The following is a 14,501-nucleotide window of genomic DNA, read 5'->3' on the forward strand; positions in this document are numbered from 1 at the left end:
AAGGTCAGCCACCAACCACAATGCCCCTTCATCCAGGTAGACAGTGCCCTGCCATTGGAGTGATTGGAGCTTGTTTGCTGTGTGTTTTTCAACACTTGCAGAACCAACCTCATGGCACCCCTGCTCCCATCCCAAGCCCCAGAGATGCCAGCACCAGCTGAGCAATGCCCCTTCTTAGAGCTCTAGGTCCCAAGCCCTGTGATCCTAAGTTTGAGTTAGTCCAACCTCTTCTCTTCATTTCCCAAGTTCTAGGAGAAGCAGAAACGTTTTGCAGCTGCTACCTCTGTGACAGGCACTTCAGGACTGCTCTTATGCAGTGTTACCCAGTCAACCACATTATACCTAGCCGACCATTCTTCACATGCTTCTCTCTGCTCAAATAACTAGCGGAGTGCCTTGCTCCAGAGTGGTGTGGACTAAGACACTGGACGCTCCCCTGCCTCTCCCAGGCAGCCCTTGTACGCCATGGGGCTGACCCCTGCTTTCTCCTAACATGGGATCTGTTTCTGCTCCCTGAATGATGAGCAGTTCTAGGGCCTTAGGGCAGGAGAGGAGGAGTGGGCTGGGGCTGCACAGGAGGTGAGGTCCACGACCCTCCCTGCTAGGACCAGGTGTTGGCACTGGCTGTCACAGCTGTGGGCCTGGCTAGGTGGTCAAGGATGGGAATGTCACAAACAGGCCCTCCTCTGAGCTCCCATCCCAGGAGCCCTCCTTTCACTTCACTGGGTACTCCCTAAGCACTGTGTGAATCCTCACGTCAACATGGAAACCAAGAGTGGGGCCAGTCCTGTGTTCCAGCTAAGAGGCCTCTGCCTGAATGGGCAGGGTGAGGGCTGGGGCTGGCCACTGGAGCACTGAAGCTCCAGAGCCTGCTTGGGATGGTGCTTTCCTCCAGGGGTCCTGAGCAAGCAAGTTCAGGGAAGGACAAACCTTCTCTTTCCTGGGGGTAAAACCTGCTCCAGTCCTGATGGACGCTCTCCTCAGAGTGACCCATGAGCCTGTGAGCCCAGGAACCCTCACAGCGCGGCAGCCACGCGGGGGCTGCAGACCTCCAGAGGCCCCCGCGGGGTCCCAGGCACAGAGCCCTGGGTTATTCCTGGGGGCAGCAGGCTTCCACAGGGGGCCACTGCTCTCATTCCCAGCCACAAAGACCTTCTGCAGGTGGCCTCCAGATCATGAGCTGCTGCTGCCACTCAGATGAGATGAGACAGGAGGGCTCAGGCGACCATATGGTAGGAGCCCACCTGCCACGGTGGGGAGCTGGCTCACCCCGCTGAGGCCCTGAAGAATGAGGCTCCAGGGAAAGAAGGAAGCAGACATGGCGGCCTGGGGACACCAGTGAGAGCGTGAGCTGTAGGTGACATGGCCCTGACCTGGGGTCTGTGACACAGGCTGTGAGGAGGTGACCCGACACACTCAACATGGCTCATTTTCCCACTGCTTCCCTTCTCAGGAGGTTCCTGCCTGATATTAACCAGGTGAGGTGTCACCCTCTGTCCCTAGGTTCCCTTAAATGAGCCCTGAGCAGAAGCCTGGTGCCCCCATTCCCCCTTCCTTTATGCTGCCTGTCCCTGCAGGTGGGACTGGGTCCGGCATAGGTGGCCCCCCACATAGCTGCCAGGGAAGGTCACCAGGTGTCAGGCAAGAGGAGGGCTTCACAGAGAGGCCAGCTTCCAGGCACCATTAGGGACAAGCCCCACACTTGTCCTGCCCAGTCAGCTGGAAGACCTTGGGGAGGAGGGGAGGAGGTGTTAATTGCCTTTGTCGCACCCTGGCAGAGGGACACGTGCCGTGAGCAAGCTCTCCTCCTGTGTCTCCCACCAATGTAAGGATGTCAGCCCCTTCTGCACAGCCTCCCACTCGGGAGGTACTCTCATTTAGAGTTAGGAGGAATGTGAACTGTTTGTGTTGTCACCAAGACAAAATGTGGCTCTGTGAGGTCAGAGACAGTTTCGCAGGACATCAGAGTCATGCTCCACCTCCGATGCTGTTGCGCTGGGTGCGTTTCTGGGCAGAGGCCCTTTTTGGTGCTCGTAGTCACAGCTGCACCTGAGCCAAGACACAAGCCAGGCAGGCCCAAGGGGCAAGGAGTCCAGGCTGCCTCTCTGCCTGCAGGGAGCGGAGACTGACTCTTGAGACACAGCAGGGCTGTGAAACTGGCTGTTCTATTGTGGGAGAAGGTCCCAATGGAGGTGCACATTTGAGACTCAAATAGCCCAGGGCAGGGAGCGGGATCCCCTCCTGTGCCTCTGAGGTTCTGACAGCCTCCAGAAGGGCAACGCTGCCAGGCTCTGCCTCCAGCTACTCCCTGTGACCGCCACTGCCCTCCCCACCCTGCCCACCTACCAGACGTGCAGGGTGGGGGTGGCTGTGAACACCCGCAGTTTGTGCAGCAGGGGTGGGGGCTTCAGAGGGCCCACGTGCAAGGGGGGCAGGAGGGGCTCTGCCCGTGGGAAGACTGACACCACGTATTTTAAGGCCTAAAACGGGAAAAACAACTGCAGGTAACATGCGCAGCGGTGCCCGGGGGTCTTCCACACACCTGACTCAACCTACACAGATGCAAGCGCGGGTCGCTCACCCAGCGGTCACATGCACTCCGTTTCCAGACAAGCAGCCGGCGAGCCCCAGCTGAATCCGCATCCTCGGTTACTCGCAGAGACGCGCCATTTTGGCCTCCCCCCTCGCCCCCGCAGCCCCCACTCCCCGCAGGGCACAGAGGACAGAAGGACCCTGTGACACACGTGCCACCACGCCCCTCAGGCACCCGCTCGGCGACACCCCCGGACCAGGCCCTGGTAGTGAGCCCATGGGGTGGAAGGAGGCCTTCCCTCCGCGACCAGTGCGGAGGCCGCGGGTGGCAACGGCTGGAGTGCCGTCGCCCGCGCCACTCACCCCGGCGCGGCGCCCTGCGCGGCCGCTCAGCGGAAGGCCAGCAGGAAGATCAGTACGACGTTGATGAGAACCAGGAGCGCCAGCACGGCGGAGACCACCACGCGCTGGGCGCCGGGGGGCAGGTTGCAGCGCAGCAGGGCGCGCAGGGCGTTCCCGGGCGCCGCGGGGCCGCGCCGGGGCTGCGGGGCCCTCGCCATGGCGCCCGGCCTCCCGCTCCGTGCGGCCCCGAGATCCCGCCGCGCAGGGCCGAGCCGGTGGCCCGCAGCGCCCTGGGAGAGGCGGGGCGCCTGCGCTCGCGGGCCTGGGGCTCCTCCCGCGAAGCCGGCGCCGTGCGCGCGGCGCCTCCCAGGCCCCAAGCCCTGGCAACCCTGGCAACCAAGCCGGCTGTGCGGGCGGGGGCGGCGGCGGCGGCGGCGGGCTGGAGAGGCTCAGAGGGGCCGCGGCGGCTCGGGCGTGCGCTGCGCTGCGCCCTTGGCACCTCCTTGGAAAGGGTCGGGAATCTCCACGCCGGCACAGCAGTCCTGGCCCTGGGCTGGCCAGTGGCACAGATGGCCACGGGGGCGCTCGGGGATGCCCCGGGACCTCCTCGTTTCAGAGATACAGAGGCCAAAACGCCTGGCACCGGCGCTTTGGGGGAGGGATGGGCCAGGGACTCTGATTCCTTACAAGGACTGGCCGCAGGCCCCCACTTCACGGATGAGTAAACGTGGCTCTGAAAGGTCAGGGATTCTGCTCAGTCATAAAATCGCGCAGGAATGCAGGGATGGTGGAGGCAGGATTTAAACTCCGGTGGGAGCGATCCACCCTGAGGGGCCCCTCTTCACTGACCGCAGCGTCCGAGCAGCATTGTGTTCCTTTGGAAAAGCCAGGCGTCCAGGGCTTCCTCTGCCTCCACTCGACACAGCCTGCAACCTTAACCCTGTAGGTTTCAAAGCTCTTGTGCAAGAGCTCTCATTCTATCCTTAAGAATGACAGCCCAGGTACAGTCAGTGTGTCCTTCTGAGAGATAAGAAGACTGCAGGGGAGAGGGCTAAACACTCCGCTCAGGCATGGGCAGAGATTTCTGGGCAACAAGCTCAGTGCTTTGAATCCTGGAGCAAGAAGAGTTCCTGGAGGGCAGGGAGGGGCGCACAGAGGGAATGTGTGCAGAGACTGGGTGTTCCCATGGGAGTGACTTTGTATGCTCTGATCTCTCTGTGTGTGGCCAGCTCTTGGCCACCCCTTGCAAGGATAGGTGAGTGTACCCTGAATGTCACCATCCTGTTGACTGTAAAGCAGAGTGGATGCCACATGTGTGTGCATGTGTGTACACAAGGGGTACCTGTGTGTGCATGGGCATAGGTACCTCTGTGTAAGGGGATACCTCTGTGTGTATATACATATGGGTACCTGTGTGTATGTGGGTGGGGTTTCCATGCATGTGCCTATGTACAACATGTGGGTGCCCGTGTGTGTGTGCAGAGGAGTGTCAGGGATGTGTCCAGAGAGGCTGTGTGCCTCCCTCACATCTGAAGGTTCAGCCTGGGCCCATCCGCCTGGTGTACTGCTCATGCCCAGTTCTTTAGAAAACGCTGGTCTCCAGGTTTGCTCCCCCAAGCTGTCAGGAGAATTGGGGGGATCAGAAGACATCTAAAGTCTCGCTGGTACCCCCAAATCCCAGCACTCCTCTAGTAAGATGGTGATGTGTCCTCTCATGGGGTGTGGCTTCGAACCCCTGACGTGTGGATGCTTCATTGTGCACCTGTGGCCTCTGAACAGCTGGCCACCCAGAAGGGTACATGTCCTCTGGGCCCTGGGTACAGTGGGTCGGTGAGCTGGATGGCCGGCACAGGCACTGAGTGCTGGAGGGGCTACAGCAGCCTGCTCGGCCACTGGGTCAGGCCTGGGCAGGCAGGGTTTGGTTCTTCAGCCCCAGCTGGGTGCTGCGCACATCCTCTGCCCCATGCACAGCAGGGCAGCCTGGGGAGGACTGAAGGTGGCGGAAGCACCCCTGACTGAGGACTGAGCAGGGTCCTTCTCCCTGCCTAGGGGCCCCCAGCCTCTATATCCCAGAGAGCTGGGTTTATGGCAGGAACGGCAGTGGTAACAGCTTTCCTATGTGAGTTTCATGACCAAAAACCTAACAGAAAAGCTTGAAGGCAGACAGGGTGTGGTGGCTCACACCTGTAATCCCAGCACTTTGCGAAGCCAAGGCGGGCAGATCGCTTGAGCTCAGGAGTTCGAGACCAGCCTGGGCAACATAGTGAAACTCCATCTCTACAAAAGATACACATATTAGCCAGGAGTGGCGGCGTGTGCCTGTAGTCCCAGCTACGAGAAAGACTGAGGTGGGAGGATCACTTGAGCCTGGGAGGTGGAGGTTGCAATGAGCCAAGATTACGCTTCTGTACTCCAGCCTGGGTGACAGAGTGAGACCCCGTCTCAAAAAAAAAAAAAAAAAAAAAAAAGAAAGAAAGAAAAGAAAAGAAAAGAAAGCTTGAAGGCAAAAGGCCTAGGCCCTTGAGGGGTTGGACAGACAGCTCCCACCAGGGAGGGGAGTGGCCCAACTAGGCTGGTGGCAGGACTGAGGTGCAAGCAGAAGGGAGACATAGGTGTCTGGGGCAGATGAGGGGTGAGCCCCCAGTGCTGTGGCTTTGGGAGGACAAAGGGAAGAGGAAAGCCACTTTGGAGGGGCTGGCCACCAGGTGACCTTGCAGCCCTGCACAAAAGTGGCAGCAGTGGCCCCAAGGGACTGTGAGCTGCTCCTGCCCCGCCTCATGGAGCACCTAAGCCCAGCTTGCTGTCCAGCCTAATGAGGATGAGTACAAGGTATCTGCAGCACTGACAGCCATCAGGCTCCTCCCTGGGGCTGAGGAGGGGGAATAAGAGCCAGGTCAGGACTGGGGAGGGATGTCCAGCGGCACGGGAACTCAGGGAAGACAAAAACACCTGGAGCGAGTCAGAGTGACTCCATGAGGGGTGACCAAGAGCTGGCCTCATGTCCTATAGCATCCTCGGGTTGTCTCATGGAGAATGCCAGGAGAGCAAGGGCAGTGACCCTGCCCTGGGGACATCTGTCCCCAGGCCCGACCTGGCTCTTGTTCCCCCTCCTCGGCCCCACAGAGGAGCCTGATGCCTATCAGTGCGCCAGACACCTCGTGCTCATCCTCACCAGGCTGGAAGATGAGCTGGGCTTAGGCACTCCATGAGGTGGGGCAGAAGCAGCTCACAGGATGCTGCAAGACATGAGGCAGGGGACAGGCTGCTGTTCACAGGTGCCAGTGGGCAGTGGGAGACCCTAGACCTTCCCAGCAGGACCCAGGCCATCCTCTCCCCTGGTCACATCATGGCTCGCACTGGCAGCACTGCCCACACGGTGGTGGTGGTGGGGAGGGAGCTGGGTGGTCACTCTCACTGACAGGCGCTTCTGGCTTTAGCTTCAGAAAAAGTCCAGGGGGCTTAGGGTGGCCTCAGGCCTGACTGCAGGGGCACAGTGCAGCCCAAGAGGGTCAAGGGGGAGGGCGAGGAACTGGACAGACAGGCCCAGGCCTGGGCCATGGCCTTGGGGGTAGGCCCTAGAGGGGCCAGTGCTGGAAGAAGAGAGTACACTCCTGGGCACTGAAAACACTCAGCGTCTGCGTTCCTTAATTTGCCTGGCAGGGACTGGACACTCACGAGGGGCAGGGCACGGGGAACTCAAGGAATGCAGAAGGAACGAGACATTGTGCCTGTGTGCACGTTCCTCAGGCCCATACGGGACAATGCAGGGGCCCACACAGACACGGCCTGTGGGCAGCTCCCTGCAGGCAGGACCATGGCTTCTGCACAGCTGCATCCTAGGCCCTGGTGCCTCCCTGACGCAAGTACTCACTACACACGTTACATGTATGCAACACACACCCACACCCTTTATGTACAGCACGTGCACACACATCTGTGTGCAAGCATAAAAATCACTCCTCATGTACCTGGAATGCAAACTGCCTCGCTGCTCTGCCCCGAGTGGGCCGCTCTCCAGGCCAGAGGGTTTGCATTCGTTCTGCTTAGGAAATTGCAAGGTGGTTTCCCCTTCTGAGGGAGGCATCTGGCTAAATTGTGACCCTTTCTTGTTCATGTTGATGTCAAACATCTTAGATATTCCTTGGCCAAAGCATCTTAGAATGAACAACTTGTCAAGCAACTGAGAGCTCAAAAAGATAAGAAAGGGCCACAATTTAGCCCCTACATATTCTTAGAAAATAGAAGTGAATGTGTGATTTTAGGGCAAGCCAAATATTATTTAGTAAGGACTTTTTTCTGACACCTGTTGCTTTGCTCATCTCTAGATATTAAAGTCACGCTAACCCCCAGCAAAGCTTCTGGCTGAGCCCGTGGGAGTGCTGCCCTGAAGGCCCGGGAACTGGCCTGTTGCAGGACAATCACTTCTTATCTTTTCAGTTTCTGATGAGTGAGTCCACTTAATGCTTCTGGCGGCTCCTAACAGGCAGGCACCACCTTTCCTGAGTCTGCAGTGCAAGCTAGGCACAGTGAGGGCTCTGGTGTCACATCCACCCACAAAATACAGAGATGGCCTTGCTGCAGCGCTGCGCTGGACCCAGAGAGGCCTCCAAGCCCAGGCCTGCCCTTCTTACTGCCTCTCTCAGGACAGCCTTTCTACATGAGGATCTGGAAGCACTGGGAGCCTTCATGAGGCGCGTGGATGCCATCTGGGACAGGAGCCAGCCTCCCCAGCACCAGCCTGCAGCATCGCAGGAGACGGGCTCCCTCTGCCTGACTTCCTGCTCTCCTCTGTGATGTGTGTGTCCTTCTCCCTGGGGACACGCGCCCTAAATGTTAAGGCAAAGCAGCAACACTCCGTCTGCTCAGCAACCTCCAATGCCAGGAGAGACCTCTGAACCAAACAGGACCAAACAGGCGCTTACACAATCCAAATCTAAATTGCCTGCCTTTCCCTCAGAAAGATGACAGAGCCTCATTTTTTGGGTTATTTTTTCAGAGAAGTCCTGGCTCTTGGCCTTTCTCGGCCAAAGCATCTTAGAATGAACAACTTGTCAAGGAACTCAGAGCCCAAAAAAACACCTCTTCGCCAGCAGCAAGATGTGACAATCCATAATTTTATCCTCAGGTAGGAGACACACAACTATGAAACGCAGACACAAGATCAACGCAGCCATAAGGCCAGCCATGGAACCCCCACCTCTCCGGAGTCCTGAGGGCTTTGGTTGGGATGATCATCCTCGTGGTTGGAGATGTACTGAGAGCCCACCCTGCTGGGTGTGTGCAGTCAGTTGCCATCAGCCCTGCACAGCCTCACACCATCTGGTGTCACAGCCATGTGAACCAGCTCAAACGGTCACTGCTCAGTGCTCCATGCCCCACATCTGACAGGCCCCCTCGGGGTCCCCCTGCTGGACCGAGCCCCAAGATGGAGGAGGCAGCCTGAGTCTTCCAGAGAAAGTACAACTGGCCGAGTGTGGTGGCTTACGCTTGTAATCCCAGCACTTTGGGAGGCTAAGACGGGCAGATCACCTGAGTTCAAGAGTTCGAGACCAGCCTGGCGAACATGGTGAAACCCTGTCTCTACTAAAAGTACAAAAATTAGCCAGGTGTGGTGGTGGGCGCCTGTAATCCCAGCTACTTGGGAGGCTGAGGCAGGAGAATCACTTGAACCTGGGAGGCGGAGGTTGCAGTGAGCCGAGACCACTGTGCCAATGCACTCCAGCCTGGGCGACAAGAGTGAGACTCCATCTCAAAAAAAAAAAAAAAAAAAGGAAAAGCACAACCATTCCTTGTGAATTCTGCTTCAGGTGACGTCATTTCAGAACACCTTCCATCCCAAGTAGCTTACGAAGAGGCACTTAAAGAGAAAGGTTTTCTTTGTTGGGAAAGCTTATTTACATGTTTATTCTTTATGCACCATGGATTTTGAGTAGCGCATTATTTAACGACTGTTTTATTTTTATTTTTGAGATGGAGTTTCACTCTGTTGCCCAGGCTGTAGTGCAGTGGCACGATCTTGGCTCACTGCAACCTCTGCCTCCCAGGTTTAAGCTATTCTCCTGCCTCAGCCTCTCGAGTAGCTGGGATTACAGGTGCCCGCCACCACGCCTGGCTAATTTTTGTATTTTTAGTAGAGATGGGGTTTCAGTGTTGGCCAGGCTGGTCTCGAACTCCTGATCTCAGGTGATACACCCGTCTCAGCCTCCCAAAGTGCTGAGATTATAGGCGTGAGCCACCATGCCCGCCCTTAATGACTGTTTTAAATCATCATCTAGAGCTGGGCCTCTAGGAGGAGTTCATGGGCCTTTGATTCCACTCCTCTGTCCAGTGGGTAAGGAGGACGCCACCCTCCTCACTGGCTTCTGAGAAGCCCCCCAACTCATTCATTCACAGAAAAGTCTAACTCTTCCAAAATTGATCTCTTCTTAAGGAAAAACCTGAGTGCTATAAGATCCTGGGTTGTCAGAGTCCAGTTTTAATGAAGCAGAAACACACCAGTACCTCCTGACTGGAGAACATGGCATTTGCTATGGGCATGTGCTTGTGCTGGTCAACTGGTTACACTTCCATGACGTTCAACAACACCCTCCAGTTAAGTAAAAGAGGCTGAGAAAGTAGGAGGGTGAGTGAGAAAGAGAGGGGCGTTAAAGCATCACGATTCCTCTCTCATTGGGAATGCAAAGGGAGAACTCAGATGGGAACCAGTTTTGCCTGGATGAGGATTCTCACGGATTTCTTCTGCTTCAGTAGGAATAGCAAAAACACAGCAACTTGCACGCAGTTGTCATAGCAACAGCAATACTTCTGAACTCCTGTTGTCAGGAGAGAAAATGGTTTTTCCCTCGACTTGTTCCCAGCCTGCCCAGATGGCTGGTTGGAGGGTCAGGGGCTGGAGTGACTGGAGAAGCCCTAGCCTCCCTTCTACTAAGTAGGACTCCTCCAGCTGGGATGGCTCTTGACAGCTGCTCACTAGGACAGCCCCATAAGGTGGACCAGCACACTGGCATTGCATCTGCTCTGTGGGCCTCAGGAGGGCACAGGGAGTCCTGTGTTGGACAAACCGTGCTCTTGACACCACATCCCAAATGAGGACTGCAGGCTGAAACTGCGCTGTGTATGGCCAGCACCACCAGCAGCCACATGGAACGTGGACTGTGGGCATCTGGCCTGCATTAGCGTGCTGGAATCTAGCCTGTAGCCCCAGCCTGTCCCTCCCTCTGCCCGTGCAGCCCTGACCCTACCTCATTGATAGCCAGCTGCTCCCCACCCCCTCCAGGGTGGCTGTAGTGGTGGCTGGAGCTGTGCAGGTCATCATACAGGTCCTCCTCGCTTCCCACTTCGTCAGCGCGGACAGCTGTGTCCAGAGCTCCATCAGGCATGGCTGGAAGGAGAGACAGCAGCTGGGCAAAGGGGGCTGGGCTGGGAAGGGCTGAGGGGAGAACACGTGGAGAAGGAGCCCAGTGGGTTCAGGACAAATGCTGCTTCTGCAGGGGGAGCATGCAGGTTGCAGGGCTAGGTTCTCAAACCATCCTTGCCACAAACATGTGGCCTGGGTGAAAGAATGCACCAACTCACTCACACCACCACCATTAGTCACCCATCACCCAGTCTACAGCAACTTGGCTGACAAGGAAACATAAGTATTCACCATCACACAGCTCGAGAGCCCCTTAGGTTGTATTCAGTGACAAACCATTTTCCATTGTGTTGGCTATAGTACAGGCCCTTAGGAAAAATGTTAACATTTTGTTATGCAATATATATGTGTGTATTCAAAGAAAACATAGTTACATACATGCAAATATGGTTTGAAATTTAATACAATGAACAGTCCTGATACCCATCACTCTACTTAAGAAAAACACCAGAAACTTGACCTTCCATATCTTGTATACTCCATTCCAGTCCCATTCCCATCTCCCTCCTGTAGAGATATTCAAGAGTTAGAACTTGTAATAAATCACTCCCATGCCTTTGTCTTAGCATTTAGTTCTGTCAGTTATGCTAAGTTTTGACCTTGTCTAAAGGGATCCAGCAAATCCACTCTTCTCTGGCTGGCTCTTTTCACTCAACTGTGTGTGTAGCTGTGATTGTTTCATTTTCACTGCCACACAGTCTTGTGTTGTACGAGTCTTTCACATTTTGTGTGTTGGCTGTACTGCTGGAGCAGGGTGGGTCATTCCCTGTGCTGCTGTGGTGGTGCTGCTGGACAGTGTCTGCACGCCTCCTGGGCATGCGTTGGAGGGTTTCTCTAGGACATTGTTTCTCAACCCTGCTTTCATAACGGCCCCACTAAGGAGCACGTTGTTTTCCTAATCCTTTCCTGCCCCTATGAAATCAATACCACAAATGTATTGTGTATTGCTTACGCAATGTGGCATTCTGGAGAGCCATAAACCATCATAATAGCTAAGATATTTGTCCAGTTGGGGAAAATCACCACCCCTGGTGTGAATTCACACTGCTGAGTGTAGACGCCTAGGTGTGTGTGGCCCTGCTGGGTCCTAGGCACACCAAATAGTTTCCCAGAACCTGAAAGCGGCGCAAGAATGTTCCATCCCTCCACATCCCAGCCAGCTCTTGTGATTGGCATTACGAGACATTTAAATTCTTGAGTTTAGTGGGTATGAAATGGTATCTTACTGTGATTTTAATTGACATTTTAGATTACTAATGAGTTGACCTTTTATCTATGGGCCATTTATATTTTCCTTTAATGTGAAGTGTTTATGAGTTTTACCCATTTGTCTATTGAATTGCTTATCTTTAACATATCATTGACATAAAAATATGTATGTATTCATGTATGTATGTATACACACACATTCCTTTCCTCACTTCTAGATACCTCCGTCACTCAGATGTGCCACAACTATCTCCTCCCAGTTTGTGGCTTGTTACTATTTTTAAGGTGCCTTTTGAAGAACAGAAGTCCTTAATTTTAATATAGACAAATCTGTCAATCTAGTCCTATTTGGTGTATGTTTTCTGTGTCTAGGAAATTCTTTCCAACCTCAGTCATAATGATATTCTTCTCTGTTATCCTTTAATGTTTTATAACTTTTCTTTTGATATGTATGCTGTTAATCCACCTGGAAATGATTTTTGTGGTATAGAGTGAGGTTGGAAACCAATTTCTTTCTTCTGTAAGGATAATCAATGGTCTTGGCACCATTCATGGAATGGCCAGTCCTTTCCCATGGACCTACAATGTCTGCTCTGTCCTTGAGTTGAGATTCTAGATAGCTGGGTCTGCATCTGGACTCTCTTCTTGCAGGAGGCACAATAATGGTCTCCAAAAGATGAAAAGATGGCATCTCCAGAGCCTGTGAATATGTTATGTTACGTGAGGAATTAAAGAGGAATTAAGGTTGCAGATGAAACCAGGGCTGCTAATCAGCTGACCTCAAAATAGGAAGATTATCTTGGATTATCCACATGGGCCCAACATAGGTGAAAATATGAACTTTGAAGACTCTTTTCAGACATTTTCTCATCTGTGAGAGTCCCATCCATGACTCTTATCTTACTCTCAGGGATCTTGAACAGGCAACTCTCGCAGAAGGAAACGCATCCCTGTACACTGTGTTGGTCTGACTCCCCCCAACCAGATAGACTCTGAGCTCCTTGAAGGCAGGAGCCATGACTTATTTGTTAATGTCGTAATGTCGACGTTTAGGAAATGTTAAGTAAATAAATGAGTAAACAGATGGATGGAAGAAACACATAAATGGTGATGAAACAGATGAAGAAACCAATGGAAGGATGAACACTTGAACAGATGGAAGCTGGGAGGATGACTGGGGTGGCAAATGGCAAGTTCCTTAAAAGTGGAGCCCAAAGGCCTGGCAGAGCCAACATCAGGAACAGTTAAAGCTCCACATGTGTCCCCAGAACTGACCTGGGAAACCCTCAGGGATATGGTTTGGATTTGTGACCCCACCCAAATCTCATGTTGAATTAAAGGTGTGGCCTGGTGGAAGGTGATTGGATCATGGGGGCGGATTTCCCCCTTGCTGTTCTCGTGATAGTGAATGAGTTCTCATGAGATCTGATCGTTTAAAAGTATGCGGCACTTCCCCCTTTGCTCACTCTCTCTCCTGCTGCCATGTGGTGAAGGTACTTGCTTCCCCTTCACCTTCCGCTGTGATCTAAGTTTCCTGAGGCCTCCCTGTCATGCGTCCTGTGAAGCCTGTGGAACTGTGAGCCAATTAAACCTCTTTCCTTCATAAATTACCCAGTCTCAGGTATTTTTTTATAGGACTGTGAGAATGGACTAATACACTCTGTCTCCGACCTGGAGGCAGTGGCCAGAGCCCAGCTTGCAAGCAGGAGCCAAGGGCCTTCTGCTAACCTTGTACACAGCTACAAGTCCCTAGGAACACTCATGATTTTTATTTCATTTATGTTTAAAAACTTCTATTATGGAAAGTTTCAAAAGTACACAAAAGGAGAGCAAATAGTATAAGGAACGTTGTATAGTCATTGTCCAGCTTCAACAGTTCTCAACATGTGGCCACTTTTGTTTCATCATCTAATTCCCCTCCCGACTGGATGGTTTTTAGGGCAAATCTAAGATACAATATAATTTCATCTGTAAACACCAGAGCATATGTTTCTGAAACATAAGGATCCCATCTCTCTTTCTTTAAAAAACATAACCACGATACACATCTACAACAAACTGCAATCCACCAAAAGTTGTCAAATTGCCATACCTTCTCCCCTAGGGCCTTAAAATATGTTTTTATTGGCGGGTGCGGTGGCTCACGCCTGCAATCCCAGCACTTTGGGAGGCTGAGGCAGGCAGATCATAAGGTCAGGAGATCAAGACCAGCCTGGCCAGCATGGTGAAATCCTGTCTCTACTAAAAATACAGAAAATTAGGCGGGCATGGTGGCACACACCTGTAGTCCTAGCTACTCAGGAGGCTGAGGCAGGAGAACTGCTTGAACCCAGCAGGCGGAGGTTGCAGTGAGCTGAGATCGCTCCACTGCACTCCAGCCTGGGCGATGGAGCAAGATTCCGTCTCAAAACACCCCCCGCCCAAAAAACAAAACAAAACAAAACAAAACATGTTTTATTGTGAAATGACTGTAGAGTCACAGGGCATACCACTATAGTACAGACGGCACTGTGCACCCTCCACCCAGTTTCCGTCAATGGTCTAGCTTTCATAAGTCCAGTATGATCTCATAGCCAAGAACCTGACTTTAGTACAATGTGTGTGTATAGGCGTATGGCACTGTATCACCAGTGCAGATCTGCACAGCCACCAGAGCAACCTGTATGTAGGCTTTTGAGGTTGGCTTTTTCACTCAGCCAAATGCCCTGCACTCTATCCCAGCTGCTATGTGTATTAATACTTCATTCCTTTTTACTGTTGAGTCATATTCCATGTCATTCCATGGAATTCCATGGCATTCCATGCCACTGTTGGTTTAACTATTCACCTGTTTAAGGATATGTGGATTGTTTCCAACTATTCCTATTATGAATACAGCTGCTATGATAATTCACCAGCAGGGGTTCGTGTGAACATAAGTTTTCATTTCTCTGAGATAAATGCCCAGGAGTGTAATTACTGGGTCAGATGGGAGTTGATTACTTAGCTTTTAAGAAACTGC

The 14,501-nt window shown here is 53.3% G+C and overlaps 2 protein-coding genes across 7 annotated transcripts in view; both read right to left on the reverse strand.

Annotated features, from left to right (window-relative positions):
• Window positions 1–14,501, reverse strand: part of ARHGEF4 (Rho guanine nucleotide exchange factor 4) — a 206,718-nt gene that overhangs the window by 8,992 nt on the left and 183,225 nt on the right. For all 6 annotated transcript variants that reach the window (XM_016949383.3, XM_016949381.3, XM_016949382.3 and 3 more), the window contains one exon: window positions 10,116–10,255. In XM_016949383.3, the coding sequence (XP_016804872.1) occupies window positions 10,116–10,255 (140 nt within the window). The remainder of the gene's footprint in view (window positions 1–10,115; window positions 10,256–14,501) is intronic.
• SMIM39 (small integral membrane protein 39) lies at window positions 2,922–3,092 on the reverse strand. The gene has a single exon (XM_054679743.1). It carries the CDS (start codon window positions 3,090–3,092, stop codon window positions 2,922–2,924), a length of 171 nt encoding a protein of 56 aa, XP_054535718.1.

Source organism: Pan troglodytes, chromosome 13 (genome assembly GCF_028858775.2).
Source record: "Pan troglodytes isolate AG18354 chromosome 13, NHGRI_mPanTro3-v2.0_pri, whole genome shotgun sequence".
In the NCBI taxonomy this organism is placed as follows: domain Eukaryota; kingdom Metazoa; phylum Chordata; class Mammalia; order Primates; family Hominidae; genus Pan; species Pan troglodytes.

Bases quoted from the DNA above. Each gene is read 5' to 3' on its own strand.
- SMIM39 (XM_054679743.1), bottom strand. From the start codon at position 3,092: ATGGCGAGGGCCCCGCAGCCCCGGCGCGGCCCCGCGGCGCCCGGGAAC.